Source organism: Macaca nemestrina, chromosome 7, assembly GCF_043159975.1.
Source record: "Macaca nemestrina isolate mMacNem1 chromosome 7, mMacNem.hap1, whole genome shotgun sequence".
NCBI lineage: Eukaryota > Metazoa > Chordata > Mammalia > Primates > Cercopithecidae > Macaca > Macaca nemestrina.
In genome coordinates, this window is record NC_092131.1 from 46,307,143 (window position 1) to 46,329,721 (window position 22,579).

The 22,579-nt window shown below is 38.1% G+C and overlaps 1 protein-coding gene and 1 long non-coding RNA gene across 3 annotated transcripts in view; one reads left to right on the plus strand and one right to left on the minus strand.

Annotated features, from left to right (window-relative positions):
- The window catches only part of LOC139364276 (uncharacterized), a 41,117-nt gene that overhangs the window by 9,050 nt on the left and 9,488 nt on the right, over window positions 1-22,579 (plus strand). The window lies entirely within an intron of this gene.
- Window positions 1-22,579, minus strand: part of LOC105473669 (hypoxia inducible factor 1 subunit alpha) — a 54,373-nt gene that overhangs the window by 6,167 nt on the left and 25,627 nt on the right. For both annotated transcript variants that reach the window (XM_011727586.2, XM_011727585.2), the window contains exons 3-12: window positions 22,079-22,224; window positions 21,910-21,994; window positions 16,600-16,712; window positions 15,753-15,955; window positions 10,044-10,150; window positions 8,254-8,401; window positions 4,987-5,207; window positions 3,728-4,014; window positions 1,482-1,604; window positions 925-1,358 (exon numbers count right to left, since the gene is read on the minus strand). In XM_011727586.2, the coding sequence (XP_011725888.2) occupies window positions 925-1,358; window positions 1,482-1,604; window positions 3,728-4,014; window positions 4,987-5,207; window positions 8,254-8,401; window positions 10,044-10,150; window positions 15,753-15,955; window positions 16,600-16,712; window positions 21,910-21,994; window positions 22,079-22,224 (1,867 nt within the window). The remainder of the gene's footprint in view (window positions 1-924; window positions 1,359-1,481; window positions 1,605-3,727; window positions 4,015-4,986; window positions 5,208-8,253; window positions 8,402-10,043; window positions 10,151-15,752; window positions 15,956-16,599; window positions 16,713-21,909; window positions 21,995-22,078; window positions 22,225-22,579) is intronic.

The following is a 22,579-nucleotide window of genomic DNA, read 5'->3' on the forward strand; positions in this document are numbered from 1 at the left end:
CATAATTCATGCTTAGATTTCTGGTATAGAGTTAGAAAACCTATGTAGCCTGCAATATATATATAGCTAATGTTCTACAAATATGTAATGAAAAATAAAAGCAACTTTAATACAAGTTAACTATAATAAAATTTTAAAAGAGGGGCTTGTAAATATCTATATTGAATGCTGAAGATGGAAGGCTCAATTTGGAATGTGCAATTGGAAATAACCCTTAAATTGGAAGGGCTTTCCTTCAGATAAGCTTAAAAAAGAGCTCTAAGAAATGGAAGCATCTAAGTTGCAAGGGTAGTTAACTAGTCTGATTTAAACAACTGCAAGAAGTACATCTGAGCTAACTCTTAAATATTTACAGAACTTAACTGAGGTGGATTTTATTTTAAAGGTGTTGAAAGACCCTCCCACATTTAGATAGATAATTTTAGAAATATATATAATTATTTTAGAAAAAATAGGGCTGGGTGTGGTGGCTCAGGCCGGTAATCCCAGCTCTTTCGGAGGTCGAGGCGGGGGGATCACCTAAGGTCGGGAGTTCGAGACCAGCCTGACCAACAAGAAGAAACCCTGTCTCTACGAAAAATACAAAACAAATTAGCTGGGCGCGGTGGCGCATGCCTGTAATCCCAGCTACTTGGGAGGCTGAGGCAGGAGAATGGCTTGCACCCAGGAGGCGGAGGTTGCTGTGAGCTGAGATTGCACCATTGCACTCCAGCCTGGGTGACAGAGCAAGACTCTGTCTCAAAAATATATATATATATATATATATATATGAGGTTAATTTAGAAAGTTTTTTGAGTGCTCAAGAATTTGCCTTAGGGCATATATATCAGAAAGTTTGCTATAAGTTTAGAAATCATGTACTATCACATACATTTATCTCAAAGATAATAAAAGAACTGTAACTTGAATGTTACACATAAATACCTTTGACTCAAAGTGACAGATAACACGTTAGGGCTTCTTGGATGAGATTTTTCTGTCTGTTCTATGACTCCTTTTCCTGCTCTGTTTGGTGAGGCTGTCCGACTTTGAGTATCTCTATATGGTGATGATGTGGCACTAGTAGTTTCTTTATGTATGTGGGTAGAAGATGGAGATGCAATCAATATTTTAATGTCTTCCATACGGTCTTTTGTCACTGTTTTTAATTCATCAGTGGTGGCAGTGGTAGTGGTGGCATTAGCAGTAGGTTCTTGTATTTGAGTCTGCTGGAATACTGTAACTGTGCTTTGAGGACTTGCGCTTTCAGGGCTTGCAGAACTGCTTTCTAATGGTGACAACTGATCGAAGGAACGTAACTGGAAGTCATCATCCATTGGGATATAGGGAGCTAACATCTCCAAGTCTAAATCTGTGTCCTTTAAAACAGCAAATACATGAGTTTTTACAATGGCTACACTTTATAAATAAAAAACAAGTGAAACTCAAAGTTACTTCAGACTAAAAATTAATGAAATTTAATATAAAACAAGTTAATATACCTGAGTGGAAAATGGGTTCTTTGCTTCTGTGTCTTCAGCAAAAAGTTTTTCTACCAATTCCAACTTGAATTCATTGACCATATCACTATCCACATAAAAACAATATTCACTGGGACTATTAGGCTGTAAAAAGAAACACGTTTACTATTTCCTGAAGAAGCCTCCATATACTTTGCTAGTTGTCAGAATTTTCAAACTAGATCTCAGAAAAACCAGAAAACACACAACCAAGTCCATCGTGTTTATCAAATTTTATTTAACTAGGCTGGGCTTGGTGGCTCACGCCTGTAATCCCAGCACTTTGGGAAGCCAAGGCGGGTGGATCACGAGGTCAAGAGATTGAGACCATCCTGGCCAACATGGTGAAACCTCGTCTCTACTAAACATACAAAAATTAGCTGGGCATGGTGACATATGCCTGTAATCCCAGCAACTCAGGAGGCTGAGGCAGGAGAATCACTTGAACCTGGGAAGCGGAGGCTGCAGTGAGCCAAGATCGTGCCACTGCACTCCAGCCTGGTGACAGAGTGAGAGTCCATCTCAAAAAAAAAAAAAAAAAAAAAAAAGTGAAAATAGTGACATTTTGAAGCTTATACTGGTAACTAATTTTGCCAATATACATATTTCTGACTATGTAATATAACATCATTTACAAAATTAAGATGAAAAGAAACACCTTATTCTAAGAATAAAACCTATTTGGTAATTCACATTCCACAATGGTACCTAATTGACCAATTAACTAGATGCTACATTCACTGGAATTTATCTTTGAACTGAGAAGGCACATTCCTGTGGTGACTGAGCTACGTAAAAATCTCACAGCTATTGTCAGGGGTGGGAGTAGAAACTCAAGTTATTTTACCTGCATATACCTGAACGAATGTACATTATTACTATTTTAAGAGTTCTGGGCAAGAATTTTAACAAAAAACTATAGCTGTGTATTCTAAACAAGAAATTTTGCTTTCCTCATTCTAATGTTTTTGTTAGATTTACTTTTGTTAGATAAAAACCAAGATGAACCAAACTTTTTTTTTGTGGTGGGTAAATTAAGCAACCAGAGCATAGGATATATATTCATTCACCACAAGGGTATGAGATGTCAAATCTCCTACTCTTAGCTTGTCAGTTTTATTCAACAAATATTCAATGTAGAATTATTTACCACTTATTAAAGCTTATTTATGCCTCATTTATCAAGTTATAATGTTCGGATCTTAGTTGTCCTACTCCTGAGTATATTTTTAGATGTACAAAGCCCTAAAATGGAATCATTCTAGATTTAGAAATAGAGCCCTGTGTGATATCTCCAGTCTTGGCCAGCCTAGCCTTTAAAGATTATTTTTATTGTGTTTATAGGACAATTAATATCAAGACAGATCCAGAATAAAAAAGACCAGTTACTAAGTATTTTATGTAACACTTGTTATTTTCATGTTATACTTACCCAAAATTTCAAAATAGTGATGGAAATTGGACTAAACTGGGCAAAGAATTTATAAAGTCCTTTCCCATTTAAACCCTGTTAAGTCTATTGCTACCAGACAGTTCTCCAACTCAAAGGGGTAATGGGCCAGGCATGGGAGCTCACGCCTGTAATCCTAGTACTTCGGGAGGCCAAGGCAGGAGGATCACTTGAGCCCAGGAGTTTAAAACCAGCCTGGGCAATATAGTGAGAACCCTGACTCCACCAAAAAAAAAAATGGTTAAAAAATCAGCCAGGCATGGTGGTACAAGCCTGTAGTCCCAGCTACTCGGGAGACTGAGGTGGGAGAATCATTTGAGCCTGGAAGGTTGAGGCTGTAGTGAGCTGTGATTGCACCACTGCACTCCAGCCTGGGTGATAGTGAGACTCTCAAAACAAAACAAAACACAATAAAACAAACTAAAAGGGGTAACAGGTATAGGCTGTGGCTACCTTGAGCACACTTAGTACTATTCTCTTTAAATGTCCAAATTCAGGATGTTTTTGTCCTACTGATATAGAGAAATAATGTACATTTCACCTTTTGGTTTATATTAAGCTAGTTTCTTCCCATGTTCCTGACTATCTTTGAGCCTAAAACATATGCTCAGGTCTAAGTTAGGCAATAGCTCTTGCAATAATTTTAAAGTGCTAAAATTCAAACACACACACAAATGTAATTTGTGGTTCAAATGAGTGTTTGAGTCAAACTTATAAATACATTCTTGAATGTTAAAATCTGAAAGTTGTCTCTTTCTGATTATATCATGACACCTACCTCAGGTGAACTTTGTCTAGTGCTTCCATCAGAAGGACTAGGTGGCTGATCCTGAATTTGGGGCATGGTAAAAGAAAGTTCCAGTGACTCTGGATTTGGTTCTAATTTTAATGCAACTTCTTGATTGAGTGCAGGGTCAGCACTACTTCGAAGTGGCTTTGGAGTTTCAGAGGTGGGTAATGGAGACATTGCCAAATTTATATTCTGTAATTTTTCGTTGGATGAGGGGAGCATTACATCATTATACAATGGTACTTCCTCAAGTTGCTGGTCATCAGTTTCTGTGTCTGTGGGGAAAAAATATGAGTCAGTCTAAAGTATACAAGGATTTTTTTTTTTAACCCAAGACAGTCTTGCTCTGTTGCCCAGGCTGGAGTACAATGGCGCAATCTTGGCTCACTGCCACCTCTGCCTCCCAGGTTCAAGCAATTCTCCTGCCTCAGCCTCCCAAGTAGTTGGGATTACAGGCGCACACCACCACGCCCAGCTAATTTTTGTATTTTTGGTAGAGACGGGGTTTCACCATGGTGGCCAGGCTGGTCTCGAACTCCTAACCTCAAGTGATCCACCCGCCTTGGCCTCCCAGAGTGCTGGGATTACAGGCGTGAGCCACTGCGCCTGGCCACAGGGATTTTAACATACAAAAAATTTGTGTTCCTTTTCACGGAAGGTTTGTCTAATTCATCAAACAACAAAATGTTAACAAATTTTCCTTCATCAGAAAGTTTACATATAATAGTATAGTATAACCATAAGTCTGGGTTATCTTTACAATCCACTATTGATACCTCCTCTTAATCTCTACGGCATAAAAGACAAAAGGCAACACCAACCTTTTTATACATTAAAATGTTCTCTACTTTAAAATTGCAGTTTTCATCTTCAATGCTTCATGTTATAGTATGACTGCCTTTTTATCCTTTAATGCAACAATGCCTACTTCCATGTAACTCTGCTAAACTGTGGAGAAAATCTGACAGCAGGATACAGAAATAGAGCAGCCAGGAAAAATTTATGTGGGAAGAAGAAATACCTTAAGGACACTTTGAAGCACAATTTCCAACAATATAAAAAAGCAAGAATGGTAAGAAATTACGAGGGCAAAAATATTTAAGCAAATACATTTAAGAAAACTATAAAAATATATTAGCTTGTAATGTCCAAATGATTACCAACAAAAAACGTCAAAGTAATGTTTAGTTGAAATGAGGCTTGTAGCAACAGACACAATTTAGGGCATTAACAAAATAACTACTCACCGTTGCTGCCAAAATCTAAAGATATGATTGTGTCTCCAGCGGCTGGGGCCAGCAAAGTTAAAGCATCAGGTTCCTTCTTAAGTTTGTCAAAGAGGCTACTTGTATCTTCTGATTCAACTTTGGTGAATAGCTGAGTCATTTTCATATCTGAAGATTCAACTGGTTTAAGGACACATTCTGTTTGTTGAAGGGAGAAAATCAAGTCGTGCTGAATAATACCACTGTCAAAACAAGAGAAATTAGTAATTCACAAATGAGCACTTGACACAGTGAGGGGAAGGGGGACTGTGAAAAAGTCTTAAAAAATTCTGCTTTATGGACAGGAACATTTTAGGATTTCTTGAGATGCATGATCACTCACGTGTACTTTGTCACATTTAGGGTTTTAAAATGCTATTACAAAATAAAGACCCAATACAATGCACAGTATGCAGCCATAAAAAAGAATGAAATCATGTTCTTTGCAGCAACATGGATGCATCCAGAGACCATTATCCTAAGTGAGATAACCCAGACACAGAAAACCAAATGCTGCATGCTGTCACTTGTAAGTGGGAGCTAAACATTGGGTTACTTGTGGACATAAAGATGGCATCAACAGACACTGAGGACTACTAGGAGAGAGGGGCAAGGGTTGAACAACTGTTGGGTATTATGCTCACTATCTGGGTGACAGGATCAATTGTACCCCAAACCTCAGCATCACATGATATACCCATGTAACAAACCTATGTATGTATCCCCTGAATCAAATATAAAAGTTGAAATTAAAAAAAAAAATTCCCAGTACAAGATAATTTGACTAATTTCAGTTAAGAATTTCAGATATCGGCCGGGCGTGGTGGCTCAAGCCTGTAATCCCAGCACTTTGGGAGGCCGAGACGGGCGGATCATGAGGTCAGGAGATCGAGACCATCCTGGCTAACACGGTGAAACCCCGTCTCTACTAAAAAATACAAAAAACTAGCCGGGCGAGGTGGCGGGCGCCTGTAGTCCCAGCTACTGGGGAGGCTGAGGCAGGAGAATGGCGTAAACCCGGGAGGCGGAGCTTGCAGTGAGCTGAGATCCGGCCACTGCACTCCAGCCCGGGCGACAGAGCGAGACTCCGTCTCAAAAAAAAAAAAAAAAAAAAAAAAAAAAGGAATTTCAGATATCTAGGCTGGGCACAGTGGCTCATGCCTGTAATCCCAGCACTTTGGGAGGCTGAGGCAGATGGGTCGCTTGAGCCTGGGAGTTCAAGAGCCTGGCCAACATGGCAAAACCCTGTCTCTACTAAAAATACAAAAAATTAACCCGGTGTGGTGGTGCACGTCTGTAGTCCCAGCTACTTGAGAGGCTAAGGCACAAGAATTGCTTGAGCTCAGGAGGTGGAGTGAGCCAAGATCACGCCACTGCACTCCAGCCTGGGCGACAGAGTGAGACTCCGTCTCACAAAAAAAAAAAAAAGAAAGAAAGAACTTCAGATATCCTTTGGGAAGAGTGATGATGACAAGGCAATTTGTAGTCAAGTACATGAAGGACACCAACAAATCTTCAGAACTGTTGTGCTGACACACGTTATGAAATTGGCACAAAAGAACTCTTTGGCATCAACATATGAGGCATGATCTAAGGATAGTCCTAAGAGAGGGGCCATATTTTCTTTGGTGGTAAGAACATAAGGTGATACCACCTACAGGACAGGGTTGAAGAGGGATGATGAGCAGCAGTTTATCTTCCCGAGTGGCTTAAATGTAAATTACTCCTTTAATTAACATATTAAATGTTCACTATCTGAGATGAACTGAGAATGCAAAGATTAACCTTAAGAACCAAAGATTGACCTTAAGAAATTTATAACCCAGTGTGAAAGTAGATATGTAAACAATTAAAATACACTGTGATAACTGCTAAAATAGAGAAGGCTTGCTTCACTGAGAAGCTAACGAGCTGGTACTTGGGATCAAGTGGCATTTGCTAGGCAGACTGGGGTGTGAGGAAGAGAAAGACATTCCAAGTGGAAGATTCATACATAATGGTAAAGTCACAAAAGAACTCTGTGGCACTAATATAAAAACATTAAAGGATGGTGTCAGAAGTGGCAAAAATAAAAACTGGCCAAAGTCTTCCTAAGAGGGGTGACCCTAGATTTTAAAGGGAAGGCTAAATCTCTGATGCATGAGTATGATGGTAAACAAGGATGCTATACACCTAGGCAAGTGTTTATCTTGGAAGTGATAAAAAGATCACTAAAATTCTAAGGAAAATAAGATGATGAGATATCCATACTAGAAAGCTTAGCCTGGCAGTAATGGGCAAGGTGGACTAGAAGGTGGTAATAATGTGGACAGGTAGACTAGATGGGGCAGGAGTCTGGTAAAATAGATCAAATTAAAGATTAAATTGTGATGTACATAATATTCACAAGCCAAAGAGTTAAGTGAAAAGTTCATGAATATACAAGAGCCATGTATTACATCATACAGCTTATTAATCTCATAGAATTTCGTTTACTTTTCATTATAACCTTCTGAACGATTATCTACATAGATGAAATTCAGAAAAATGAAGAGACTTCCCCAAGGTCAGGGAGCTAATGAGTGCTAGAGCTATGATACAAACGTAGGTCAGTATTCTTCCTACAAAAAGAACAGAGCTGTCTTGAGATAATATATGCTGATACCTGTATAAGTAGACCAAACCAGTCGATGGATCTGGTGTTTTTTTCATGGTCTTTTTAAAAATAGGAGTGAAGGTATGGGGATAGACAACTACTGACAGTATTTAGTGGTATCACTGTAGAATAGCTGGACTAGAAACCTAGGTCAGAGTACAGAAAATAATAATTTGGTAGAGATGTAAAAGAATTAAAATTTGGCCGGGCGCGGTGGCTCAAGCCTGTAATCCCAGCACTTTGGGAGGCCGAGACGGGCGGATCACGAGGTCAGGAGATCGAGACTATCCTGGCTAACACGGTGAAACGCCGTCTCTACTAAAACATACAAAAAAGTAGCCAGGCGAGGTGGCAGGCGCCTGTAGTCCCAGCTACGTGGCAGGTTGAGGCAGGAGAATGGCGTGAACCTGGGAGGCAGAGCTTGCAGTGAGCTGAGATCCGGCCACTGCACTCTAGCCTGGGTGACAAAGCGAGACTCTGTCTCAAAAAAAAAAAAAAAAAAAAAAAGAATTAAAATTTAGTTAATATTTATAATCTTATCTTCCTATAAATGAACAGAGTATCCAAAAAAAATCACTATTTATTCCCCAAAAACGTTTATTTCTCAAACTTACCTCACAACATAATTCACACATACAATGCACTGTGGTTGAGAGTTCTTGGTGTTATATATAACAGTTGCTTGAGTTTCAACCCAGACATATCCACCTCTTTTGGCAAGCATCCTGTACTGTCCTGTGGTGACTTGTCCTTTAGTAAACACTAGGGGGGAAAAGGAAAAAGAATCATGCAAAGAAAATATTGTAACTTTGAATTTTCAATTAAATGAACAGATGCTGAATGTTGATCATTGTTTTAGAAAACAAATGTTTATTTAGTGGAATCAGTTGTAACTGCTTAAATTCAGACAGTGTGTCCCAGAATAGCTGAAAATATACCCATTTCCTTTTTCAAATCCCCTAAATAAAACTCCTTTGCTGCCAATGAGCTAAGTGAAGAGTTCATGAATATACAATCTTCAGTAACTAAAATTCCTTTAATGACTTAGGTTGAAAGTGTAAGATTAGAGAATAATCAGTAGCCTTTTTCAAGAAAATGGTGCCACAATAACTTCCTTAAATTCTGACTAAAGTTTCCAGAGAACCAAAGATACTTTAAAAAGCTGTACGTAGCATATTTAAATATAAATTGATACCACATTGTAAGTCTTTTGGCAATTTAGGCAATTTAAATTAAATATTGATTTGGGAGAAAGTACTGAATAAATCCTAATGATGGTATTATTTTGAGGATTGGGGGGTCCTGACTACAGACTTGGATATACTCTTGAGTTCAAGGCTCATCAATCACACAAACTCAGTGATATTCAGGTATCCTCAATCACAGTCAGAAGTCATGCATAGGTACAGATTAAACAGGTGAGATAGTCCAAAGTTTAACTTACCTTGGGATCTTAACATTCATTTGAGTAAAATTCAGAATCAAATCTTATGTCAAAGGTACTTGTTAAGGGTGACTATAGTCAAAAACAATTTAATCGTACATTTTAAAGTAACTAAAAGAGGCCAGGTACCAGGGCAGGTGGATAACCTGAGGTCAGGAGTTTGAGAACAGCCAGGTCAATATTGCGAAACCCCGTCTATACTAAAAATACAAAAATTAGCCAGGCATGGTGGTACACGCCTATAATCCCAGCTACTTGGGAGGCTGAGGCAGGAGAATCTCTTGAACCCGGGAGGCAGGGGTTGCAGTGAGCCAAGATTGCTCAACCGCACTCCAGCCTGGCCGAGAGTGAGATCCTGTCTCAAAAGAAAAAAAAAATAAAATAAAATAACCAAAAGAGTATAACTGGATTGTTTGTCACACAAGATAATGCTTGAGGTGATAGGTACTCCATTTATCCTTATGTATTGCATACCTGTATCAGAATATCTCATGTAACCCATAAATATACACACCCATAAATATACACACATAACTATGCACTTACAAATATTTTAAAAAATGCTACTTATTATCAAATGTGATGTTCACTACCTTCACATTCATTGATTGTACAAATATTTCCTGAGTGCCTTTTACATACCAACCACTGTTCTGAGTATTTATGTGAATTCTGAAAATTATGCTATTCAATACTCTATAATATTTGGATTTTCAAGTCTTTGTATTTAAAATGCCAGCAAGTTTTGTCAATGATTAAATGATTCCATTTTTACTGATATTTGTTGCAACAAATACAAAACACAAAATGGTCAAGATCTGTACTGAATAGGCCTGTTAACACATTTAGTCTGGGAAGACTGGTTCATTTTAACCAGAGAATTCGATGGGTAGCCAAACTGTACAGAGGTTGCAACAGTTAAGTAATTAGAATATCTCTGAGTTCTTCCATTGTACTTACTATCATGATGAGTTTTGGTCAGATGATCAGAGTCCAAAGCATGATAATATTCATAAATTGAGCGGCCTAAAAGTTCTTCTGGCTCATATCCCATCAATTCGGTAATTCTGTTAGTAAAAAATACAAGATTTAAGAAAAAAAGGGAGACTAACTGATAAAAAATTTTCTCCTCCCAAGTTAACTGATAAGCATTAATCTTATGGACAAGTGAATTTTCAAAAATAAAGAGCATCCTCCTTTGCTTAGAATAAATTTACACCTCACCTTTAGGAACTACAGTTATTAAATGCAATACCACACATTTCTTTAAGTCCTCTATGTTCGTTCTGTTATTTAACTCTTTTATCCTCTTCACCCAAACTTGTTACCTATTCTTTTTTTTTTTGAGACAAATTTTCCCTCGTGTTGCTTAGGCTAGAGCACAATGGCATAATCTCAGCTCACCGCAACCTCCACCTCCCGGGTTCAAGTGATTCCCCTGTCTCAGCCTCCTGAGTAGCTGGGATTACGGGCATGTGCCCAGCTAATTTTGTATTTTTAGTAGGGACGGGGTTTCTCCATGTTGGTCAGGCTGGTCTTGAACTCCTGACCTCAGGTGATCTGCCCGCCTCGGCCTCCCAAAGTACTGGGATTACAGACGTGAGCCAACGTGCCCGGCCTACTTGTTACCTATTCTTACCACATCTCATTATACATACTTTTGGTAACAAGGCAGGGTATTAATAAACAGATAAGAAGTACTACTAAATTAAATGGTAAAAGTTATAAAGGCAGTCACTGACACTTATTTTAAAATATAGATAAAATCTATAACATTTTTTCATAAAGCCAAATGCTTTATGTAGTAACTTTTAAGCCCCTAGGCAACACCTCACTCTGAGAAATCAATAGCCACTACACAATTCTATTATCATCAACCAAAGAGCATCTACACTAAATGGGAACTAAAGGAATTATGTTGGTTTTAGAAGATGCTCTTGTACTCAGTTTAGTTTTTGGCATTACGTGAAATTATGGGGGTAATTTCAGATAAAACAATATTTCAAATGACAACAGATTGGAAAACAATCCCATTACCCTATCTATCTCGCTGGCAGAGAGTAGACCTTTATTTAAGACAGAGACTAGAGCTTATTCTCTCTAAGCAGTATGTAACGGCAACCATGACATGAGAAAGAGAAAGCTATCTTCTTAGTACCATGCTGAACAGAAATACTCTCTTCTCAAGTCTTTCTAGGAGCAAAACGTGAGTTAAGCTTTTAGATTCTCAGCCTTTAGATTTCAGAGGACTTTCTTACTGAGGTGCAAGCAAACCTTATATAACATGCTGTGTGTGGAAAAAAAACCCCACTTAACTACAGGAAGGACATAGCCAAGATATCCTATAAAGGTATAAAAGTAACATTGCTTGTGTTCTCACACTTAAAGGCAAGATCTTCCATAGTTTATTACAAAATAAATACATAAATGAAAAGCTGATTTGTCAAAACCCAAACCAAACTCAGCCCAAACCCTCAATTCTTTACAAAGGGCCATCTCTAAACACAGCAACACCAGGTGGCAGCATTATAAAGGAAAACATGTTTTTAAACAAAATCAGTCATATTTCTTGAAATTATGCTTTAAAAATAATTTTAATTGGTCTTATATTTTTCTGTTTAAATAAAATCCCCATGGAATTAAAGACTTTTTCACTATTCAAATCTTAATATGCCCATGTGTGCCTGGCATTATTCTAGGTATGAAAATGCAAAGACAAAACTCAACATGTGGCTAATCTTCCAGTAGATGTACTGTACTACTTAGGAAATAATGTGATAAATGCAGTGATGAGAATCTATTCCATGGAATCCTATCCATGCAAAGGAATGGTAGAATGAGGAACAGCCTCTTATAGGAGACTTATGACTAGAGAGAGACAAAGGAAAGGCAAAACCACTTTCAGGAAAAAGGTACGGCATAAGCAAAAGATTTTTTAAAATGTTTAATGTGGTGTGGGTAACAAAGATTCTAGAATATGGTTAGTGGAGAGAGATATGAGATGATGCTGAAGAAGTAGGTAGGGGGATCAGATTAATGAGGGTCTTGTTTATATTGTCATAGGAAGCTGATTTAATCTAATGTCCATCAGTGCTTCTCAATCTGAGGTGTGTCTATCACTAAAAGATACCAGAAAGTCAAAAATATCAACTGTATATGCTTTCCTAGAAGGTCAGTTTTACACATATTGAAGCAAAAAAGGTGAAGTTAATTTAACTTTAGAGAATTACATAGGTTATATTCTGTACCAAAGGGGTCGGGGTGTCCAGAAAATATGACCAAAAAGTGTTTTTAATGGACTAGGAAACCCGTGATCTAAAGCAGTATACAACTCATTTATTTTGAGGTAGGAACTATTCATCTTCATTTCTACTTTAGTCCCATGAACACAGTAGATGCTCAAATTGAATAATTTTAAATGATTATTACTGAGTATAGTAAATAGCAGCTATTTGTGGAATATTTTGGAATTTAGGAGCTTGATATGTTAGATTTTCTTAAAATTGAGTAAAATTTTTTCCATAGCTTGGTTCTCAGGAGTTATAGATGTGAGAAGTTCTTGGAAAGAGCTCTAAATCAGAAAATAACAGTCTGTTGGTCAAACTCAAAACTGTTTTGGTTGATATATGAGCTGACTGTCTTTACTGTTACCTCTTGTCATGATCATTTTGCTAATTTTCTGCTATAACTAAAGGGTAATGTCACTCCCTTTCTCATTTTTGCTCCATTACCTTCCTTTCTCCCTGGCCTCCCCTCTACTTTGTTACCTTAAGTTTTCAAAAAAATAAAAAATAATTTCTCAAAATAGGATGGAAATCTCTGTTCCATCATACATTTACATGAATACTAGTAGTAAACACCTTAAAATCTTAGCTTTTCTATATTCATTTTCTTAAAGTTGACACCAGTAGTGAAGCATTCACTATGCGCACTAGGCACTCAACAGACTTCTTTAATCCTCATAACATCCTTCTGAGGTATGTTTTTTTTTTTTGAGATGGAGTCTCACTCTGTCTCCCAGGCTGGAGTGCGGTGGTACAATCTTGGTTCACTGCAACCTCCGCCTCCTGGATTCAAGCAATTCGCCTACCTCAGCCTCCCAAGTAGCTGGGATTACGGACACGTGCCCCCATACCCAGCTAATTTTTGTATTTTTAGTAGAGATGCGGTTTTACCATGTTGGACAGGCTGGTCTCAAACTCCTGACCTCAGATGATCCACCCGCCTCGTCCTCCCACAGTGCTAGGATTATAGGCATAAGCCACCGCACCCGGCCATGATTCTTATTTTATAGATAAGGAATGTGAGTTTTACAACGGTTAAGTACCAAGGCCAAGGCCACATTGTAAGTATCAGAGCTGCAAGCCATAAGTGAATCTAACATGTGATTCTAAAGACAGAGCTCTGTCATATTTCCTTATCCAATGGGGTGGGGTTTCTTGTCTACTTTATATTATGGCTAAGTGCTTAAACTGGTTTTCTCATATAATCTTCAAGTTAGTATTATGAAGAAACTGATGCTTACAGACAAGAACTAAGAACTAATGTGTCCAAGATCATTTGTATATAGGCAGCAAAGCCAGGATTTGGCAGTCAGGCTACAGAACCTATGTCCCCTTTAGCTACTATACTATACTATAGCCTTATAGTAAAAAATGAGACAAGCAGTACGATAGTAGAATAAATGCTAACAAAAGAGGTATGTACAAGGAACAGTGCAGCTTCTTCTTGAAGGAACAGGGAAAGCCCCACAAAGGAGTAGATGCGCTTGGAAGGTAAGTATGTGTTAAGAAGTGAAGAAAATGTCATTACAGAACAGGAAAGAAAGTATGTGCAAAGGCAGTAAGAAAGTGGTCCCCAACCTTTTTGGCACCAGGGACAGGTTGTGGAAGACAATTTTTCCACAGATGGGGGTGGGGAGGGTTTCAGGATGAAACTGTTCCACCTCAGATCATCAGGCACTGGTCGAGATGGTTTTCATAAGGGGCACACAACCTAGATCCCTCACGTGCAGTTAACAGTAGTTTGCCACTCCCATGAAAATCTAATGCTGCCTCTGATCTGACAGCAGGTGAAGCTCAGGTGGGAATGCTCACCACTCACCTGCTATGCAGCCGGGGTCCTAACAGTCTGCGGACCAGTACTGGGGGTTGGGGACCACTACACTAAGACATTAAAACACCATGGGGAGCTCTCTAGCTATAGAGCGGTGGCGGCCACATCAGAATAAGTAGTCCCTCTTCCTCTTGATTAATCTGGAGAAGTAGGCAAGGGCCAGAGCATAAATATCTTTGTTTGCCATGCTAAGTTTAGATTGTATTGTGTAGGTCTATTTTTTTTCAGTCTTTTAAAATGCACATCTTCTTTTGATAAATGAAAATTTACTTCCCTCATCTAGTATTTTTATAAACAAAATATTTTTGTGTGCAAAGATGAAGGGAAGCATTTGAGGCATTTTCAACAACAGAATGACATGATCTGATTTTCACATTAGGACACCCACTTTCTGGCAACTTGGATGAAAGATTACAAGGGTACAAATCTGTCGGCAAAAAGGCAGCTATGCCAACAACTCAAGTCAAGGGTAATAATGAGCTAATGAATTCAATGGCAGGAGTGCAAGGATGGAAAGGAGGAAATCGATCAAGAGATATATGTAGATAGTAAATCTGTAAGATTTAGACATCAACTGTATGTAGCCAATGAATGTAAAAGAAAAGTTAAGGATGACTTCCAAAGTTTTGTTGGAGTCATGGGCATATGGTGGTGTATTAACCATGATAAGCGTTATAGGAAGAAAAGCAGTTTTTGATGATGATGTTGTTTGGGGGCAGTAGTGGTACAGTTCAGTTACAGAAATACTTAGTTTACAATACAGAAGAATATCCAGATAGAAATATTAAGTTGGCAATTAAATAGAATTAGTTACAGAAAGAAATGTGGGAAATAGTGATAGAAACCATGGGCAAGATTGAAGCTTCTCAAGGAAAATATGTAGGATGAAGAGATGTACAAACACTTGGCTTTCTAGTCCCCAACCTAAGGTAATCTATCTTTGCTCAAAATACACACTGCATATTTTTGAAATTATCTCTTTAAGTAAGCAGAGCCCCTAGTGGGGAAAAGACGACTCATCTTAATTTCTGGATAGCACCTAGTAAAGTAAGCGTTCATAGTACAGAGTAAGTGTTCAATAAATGTGGCTGAATTAATTTACAAAGTTAATCTAATATTATAGGATGTATTATTCTGTTTAATTTAGTGGAAAGCATAGTTTAACACTGAGTAATTTTTTTTTTTTTTTTTTGAGATGGAGTCTTGCTCTGTCATCCAGGCTGGAGTGTGGTGGTGTGATCTTGGCTCACCGCAACCTCCACCTCCCAGGTTCAAGCGATTCTCCTGCCTAAGCCTCCTGAGTAGTGCCCGCCACCATGCAGTGCTAATTTTTGTATTTTTAGTAGAGATGGGGTTTCACCACATTGGCCAAGCTGGTCTCAAACTCCTGACCTCAGATGATCCATCCCACCGCGGGCCTCAGCCTTCCAAAGTGCTGGGATTACAGGTGTGAGCCACCATGCATGGCCAACACTGAATCTATGCTACGGTGAATATTCAATAATGCTGTAGACTAATTAAAACTTTCAAATTCACATTTTAGATCTAATTTACCTTTCGTCACAATAAGAAAATTTCATATCCAGGCTGTGTCGACTGAGAAAAGTCTTGCTATCTAGAGGAATTTCAATATTTGATGGGTGAGGAATGGGTTCACAAATCAGCACCAAGCAGGTCATAGGTGGTTTCTTATACCCACACTGAGGTTGGTTACTGTTGGTATCATATACGTGGATATGGCCTGTGCAGTGCAATACCTGTGTATGAAGAAGAAAACAAAGCAGTTAACAAAAATTTTACAATGCTAGGAAAAAAAAAAAAAAAAAGCAGAGATAAGTTGTTGAGTGTGACATGGCCAGTAAGCTTTGATAAAATTTACTGTCACTAGTGGATTAACCAGGTTTTTGAAAATCAATGAACGTTTTTCCACCACCCATGACCTACTTCCTGCCCAGGGCCTATACATTACTGTTTAAAAAATTCCCCTCATATAAAGTCTAGGCTGCTTTTTCATTCATCTCATCATCCGGGCTGGTTTGATAGTTATTTCTTGCACTGATGACTATGTCTCAACATTGAACAAAGATACAAAACCATGATTAATAGAAAATTAAGCCCTACCAGGATCCAAATATTGTGTGGTTGGCAAAGCCAACTGATTAAGTAAGCCTAGTATACCAGTGCCACAATTCACCTAATTTAAGTTTGTGCCTCAAATTGGCAAATTACTACACGGTTCTGGATTTTGGGAATCATATGCAAATCAGTTGAAGGTATAAATGTTACATAACCAAACACCAAGGAACTGTAAACCTTCCCTCACAATTCTAAAGTTATCTTAATACTGCAATGTCTATGTATAAATAAAGTGTATCATCAATCACAAATAATTTTCACTTACCTTCCATGTTGCAGACTTTATGTTCATAGTTCTTCCTCGGCTAGTTAGGGTACACTTCATTCTGAGAAAAAAGCTTCGCTGTGTGTTTTGTTCTTTACCCTTTTTCACAGGGCCTAATGAAAGCATGAAATAAAGTTTTAAAGCAACTAAATATACAAATTTGTTACAATGAAAGTAGCAAAGTGCCCATCACCTAGATCAACTGAATACCTGTTCAATTAAAAGTCTCAGCATGAACACAGTAATTCATTCCCCTTTTACTCACTCCAGCACACCCAAGAGATCTGACACATACTACTCAGTAGCTCTGATTCCCTGAGTTGACTGAAAGATAATCCGTATTTGGGATAACAGTTAATCATTCAAGCAAGTAAGTTTAGTCAAACTACAGAGAAATATAAAAATGGTATGAGTTTGCTCTTTAACTGTGCTATTGGTACACAAGAATCCCTAAAGAAAGAACTTCAGCAAACTCTTCCTATTCTTTCCTGAATGTGTTAGCTCAATTTCTAATAAGCACTCTATGTATTTACAGAACCTTTAAAATAGCAACTTTCTTTTTAATAACAAATAACATTTTTACATATCTTATTTTTTCCCCTTAATTTATCTAGTAAAGCAGGCAGAAAATTATTTCTACTTTGTTACTATAAGAAAACAACAACAGATCAAATGACTTATCAAAAGTTACAGAAATAGGGCATGGTGGCTCATGCCCGTAATCCCAGCACTTTGGGAGGCTGAGGCAGGAGGATCACTTGAGGTCAGGAGTTCGAGACCAGCCTGGCCAACATGGTGAAACCCTGTCTCTACTAAAAATACAAAAATTAGCTGGGTGTGATGGTGGGTGCCTGTAATCCCAGCTACTCGGGAGACTGAGGCAGTTGAATCACTTGAACCCGGGAGGCGGAGGTTGCAATGAGCTGAGACTGTGCCACTGCACTCCAACGTGGGCGACAGAGTGAGAATCCATCTCAAAAAAAAAAAAAAAAAAACTACAGAAATAAAGTAAAGTCAGAATTAAGTAAAGTCTATTCACTCCTATTTCAAACCTTCTATAACTAAAAATGAGATTATATTTAGGTGACTAAGGAAATAGCATCTTGCTGGGCATGGTGGCTCATGCCTCATGCCTGTAATCCCAGCACTTTGGAGGCTGAGGCAGGAAGATCACTTGAGGCCAGAAGTTTCAGACCATGCTGGCCATCATGGTAAAACCCCATCTCTACTAAAAATATAAATATTAGCTAGGTGTGGTGGTGCACGCTTAAAATCCCAGCTACTCGGGAGGTTGAGGCGTGAGAATCACTTGAACCCAGGAGGCAGAGGTTGCAGTGAACTGAGATTGTGCCACTGCACTCCAGCCTGGGTGGCAAAGTGAGACACTGTCTAAAAAAAAAAAAAAAAAAAAAAAAAAAAGGAAATAGCCTCTTGATTTCTTATCTTCATTGGTCAATGTACTTCAAAACACATATAAAAATATTTATTATTTAGAACCTGGACTAGAGATTGCAGGCAATACAAAGATGAGTAAGACACACCACCTTTCCTGAAGAAGTTAAAAATGTAGTAGATATAGTAAGGTCAACAAAAACACAATGTAGAGTTGGTACTTGAGACTTATAAAAATGCTTTAAGGGAGGATAGGGAGAGCTTAGAGGAATAACTTCTAGTCAAGGGGAATCAAGAAGTCCTGCTTAGAAAAAGAGACATTAGAATGTCAGTAAGTAGAGATGGGTTAGAAGGTTCCAGGGAGAAGGAAGAGAATGAAAAGCACAGAGGTAGGAAAAATAGGACATGTTTGAAAAACTGCATATAGTAGTTTGTCCACAATGTAAAGTACACATAGAAGAGTAGGAAGGCAAAGTCAGAAGGGAACGTTAGGGCTGTACTACGGAGGCCTGTGGATGTCCACATGGAGTCCTGCCTAAATATTCAACAAGGGGCTTTTAAAAAGCACAATCAGTAACTTAAGGAAAATTAACTTACCACAATATATATGTTAGAATTACGTGACTGTAATGAGAGGGCTGAGCCAGTAGCAGTAGTATGAGTGAAAAGAATGGTGGTAAAAGACAAATGAAGAGGTAGATCTTAATAGACTTGAAAACGGATGGAAATAAGACAGGAGAGAAAATCAAATCTAGAAATTGTAATGCTAGTATATTGGAAGAACACTGTCAAGTAGAAAAGAAATGAGAGTAAGTTTAAATGTAGGCATGGTTAGCTAGAAATACTGGACTCTTAAGGAACAAGATGAATTCTAGCCTATACTCATTTAATAATGGAACTAGGCAAGATGGGCAGTCCTGGTACTGATGCATGCCACTTGGGTTTACTTAGATAAGAAGTGAATTTGCCCTCCCTGGAAGGATTCAAGAGTATATTTTTAAAAGATGCCATGAGAGCAAAGGGTGGGGGTGGGAGGCGAGGGGAAGGGAGGGAGTGTGGGAGGGAGAGAGAGAGAGAGAGAGAATGAGTGTGTCGTGTGTGTACGTAGGTGGTGATGGTTGTGGTAGTGGCAGTAAAGATCCACATGCAAAATCCTTTGGGTATGTTCAGTCCTTCATAATCTAAGCTTGAATTATACTGACCTTTGAAAAGAACCCAAGGCCTTTGAATGGGGACCTGCAGATTAATTTAAAAATCAAGGTAACTGAAAAGTACTAGTGTTTTCCTAATGAGGAAAAAAAAAAACAAACCATTAAAAAAAACCCTAAATTTTAAACTCTCTAAAAATAAGTCTTATTTTGTAATAATTTATAAATTCTAAAGCATTTTTCTAGAATTTATACGGAAGAATAATAGGACTGTTTGTCCTATTATAAACACACCACTGGCTCTCAGTGTATCACTAAAATATGATGCTTTGCAACAGTCCCTAGTTTCTAAAAGAGAAAAATCTGCATTTTAGTTTCCCAATGGAACATCAATAATTCATAACCACATTAGGAATGATTTCAAAATGTTTGTGTGCTTTAAAAAAGAACATTTGGTTCGAAACATACATTTAAACTATATTAAGACTATCTGATTTAGAATAATGCATTAACATCATTACCAAATCAGAACAAGACTTCCTAATATCCATCCATTTATAGTCTAGCCCCAGGGAAGCACTGAGCAGTCAATATAAACCTCAACTCTGCACATTAGAACTCATATATTAAACTCACTGACAGCCCACTTAGGTCCTTGCTCATCGCATATTTACTCCTCCTTTATACAGAATTCTAAAAAGTATGCATTTGTTTTCCAAATTAACAGTAAAAACACAATATGAAATTTAAAAACAGGAGTCGGGTCCCGCTGACAGCGTGAAAAAAGACAGAATGTGAGAATTCAAGAATATGAAAAGCGCTCCAAAGGACTAACGAGCGTGGACTCTGAAGCCAGTCTACTGAAGTTCAGCCCAAGCTCTGCCATTTACTAACCAAATAATGTTGGGAAAGTTACTTAGTAACTCTGTGCCTCAGTTTCCTGGTAAAACAGAAATTGTCTAACAGTTAACTTCACAGGGTTGTTGTGAGGAATAAAGGAGTTAAAAGCATATAAAATAGGAAGAACAGTGTCTTGGCACAGAGCATTCTCTCAATGGAGGTTAGCTATTATTATAATAAATGATATGAAAAAGAAAACCTCAAATATTATACAAAAAATAAATTTGAGGTTGTATAATATAGAAGCAAACAAACGTATGCACTTAAATTGGAGAGCAACAAAGGACAGCAGAACATAAGAAATTTTCCGGCCGGGCGCGGTGGCTCAAGCCTGTAATCCCAGCACTTTGGGAGGCCGAGACGGGCGGATCACGAGGTCGGGAGATCGAGACCATCCTGGCTAACATGGTGAAACCCCGTCTCTACTAAAAAATACAAAAAAACTAGCCGGGCGAGGTGGCTGGCGCCTGTAGTCCCAGCTACTGGGGAGGCTGAGGCAGGAGAATGGCGTAAACCCGGGAGGCGGAGTTTGCAGTGAGCTGAGATCCGGCCACTGCACTCCAGCCTGGGCGGCAGAGCGAGACTCCGTCTCAAAAAAAAAAAAAAAAAAAAAGAAATTTTCCTTGTGGTATCTTTCCATCATGAAGAAAAGTTCAATTATGATCAGTATACACTGCTTAAGGAGGCACAAATGTGGAATGACTTGCTTGAATTGTTTTTGTAATTCAAGAGGTACTTTCCAAAAATCTTAGAACACATGATTTTTTAAATAATTACGATCAGTATACACTGTTTAAGAACACACAAATGTAGAAAGACTTTAATTTTTTAATTCACGAGGTACTTTCCAAAAATCTCGGAACACTTGATTATTTTTAACAATTCATTCGTAAGAATTAGCGGTCTTACTGTCTATTTTTGTTAATATGTGGGCCTCCACAATGTAATACTTATAATCTAACTACACGGTCTTGAATTATTGAGAACATCCGAAGAAGTCAGATAAGCAGTTGTTTGTCTTAAAATTCTGGTGAACTTTTTTTTATTGGGCCTTAGACTCAGACTGGCACCTCAACTTTAATGATTCTCTAAAGTCCTATTATCTGCCATTTGTATTATAATTTCTCCATGCCTTAATGGTGTATTTTAATTTTTAACTCCACCAGGTGTGGTGGCTCATGCCTATAATCCTAGCACTTTGGGAGGCTGAGCCGGGAGGATCACTTGAGTCCAGGAGTTCAAGACCAGCCTGGGCAATACAGCGAGAACCCCCATCTCAATTTTTAAAAAAATGGTAGCCTGGGTGATGGCTCATGCCTGTAATCCCAACACTTTGGGAGACTGAGATGAGAGGATGGTTGAAGCTCAGTAGTTCAAGACCAGCCTGAGCACCACAGTAAGACTTCGTCTCTACAAATGATTTTTAAAAAATTAGCTGGGCATGGTAGCACGCGTCTGTGGTCCCAGCTAACTTGGGAGACTGAGGTGGGAGGATCGCTTGAGTCCCAGCAGTAAAGGCTGCAGTGAGCTGATTGTGCCACTGCACTCCAGCACGGGCAACAGAGCGAGACCCCATCTTAAAAAAAAAAAAAAAAGGTTATTTATAACTCTCTTGGTCATGATTTTAATTTATTTTTCCATTTTATTTCTCACACATGCACAATTATTTATGCAATTAGGTGGGCTTTCAAAATGAAATTCCTAAAAACTAGAATAATAGTTTTAATGAAGAATAGACTTAACGTTTTATTAAACATGAAATAACATTCTGCCTTAGGTAAGTTACAATAGCAAAGTTTAATAATTAGCAATAGTATCTGATTATGTAAAACCACCTGTCACATTAAATCAAACAGCAGACTTTTCTTACCATTTCTGTGTGTAAGCATTTCTCTCATTTCCTCATGGTCACATGGATGAGTAAAATCAAACACACTGTGTCCAGTTAGTTCAAACTGTAAACACATTTTTAAAAATTAGGGCTATATCATAAAATCATAAAAACATATAGGAGGGCTCTTAATATGTGTGCATTTTACCTGAGTTAATCCCATGTATTTGTTCACATTATCAGAAATGTAAATCATGTCACCATCATCTGTGAGAACCATAACAAAACCATCCAAGGCTTTCAAATAAAAGCAATTCATTTGTGCTTTCATATCATCTTCAATATCCAAATCACCTAAAAAGGGCACAAGAAGAGGAAAATAATTAGTTAAAAAGTTGTACTTAAATGATATAATATTTAGATGTTTTTATAAAGTTTTCTTGCAGATACTTTAATATATATAGCCATTTTAACACAGAACAGTGAAGGCCAGAAGCTAGAAAGACTATAATTAGATGTGCCAGCTGCTTTTCATGATTATTTAAAGTAATGCAGCAAGGCAAACCATAGAAGAAAGAAGAGTCATGTTTTTTATTTACTTATTATTATTATTATTATTGAGATGGAGTCTCACTCTGTCGCCCAGGCTGGAGTGCAGTGGCGCGATCTCGGCTCACTGCAAGCTCCGCCCTCTGAGTTCAAGCGATTC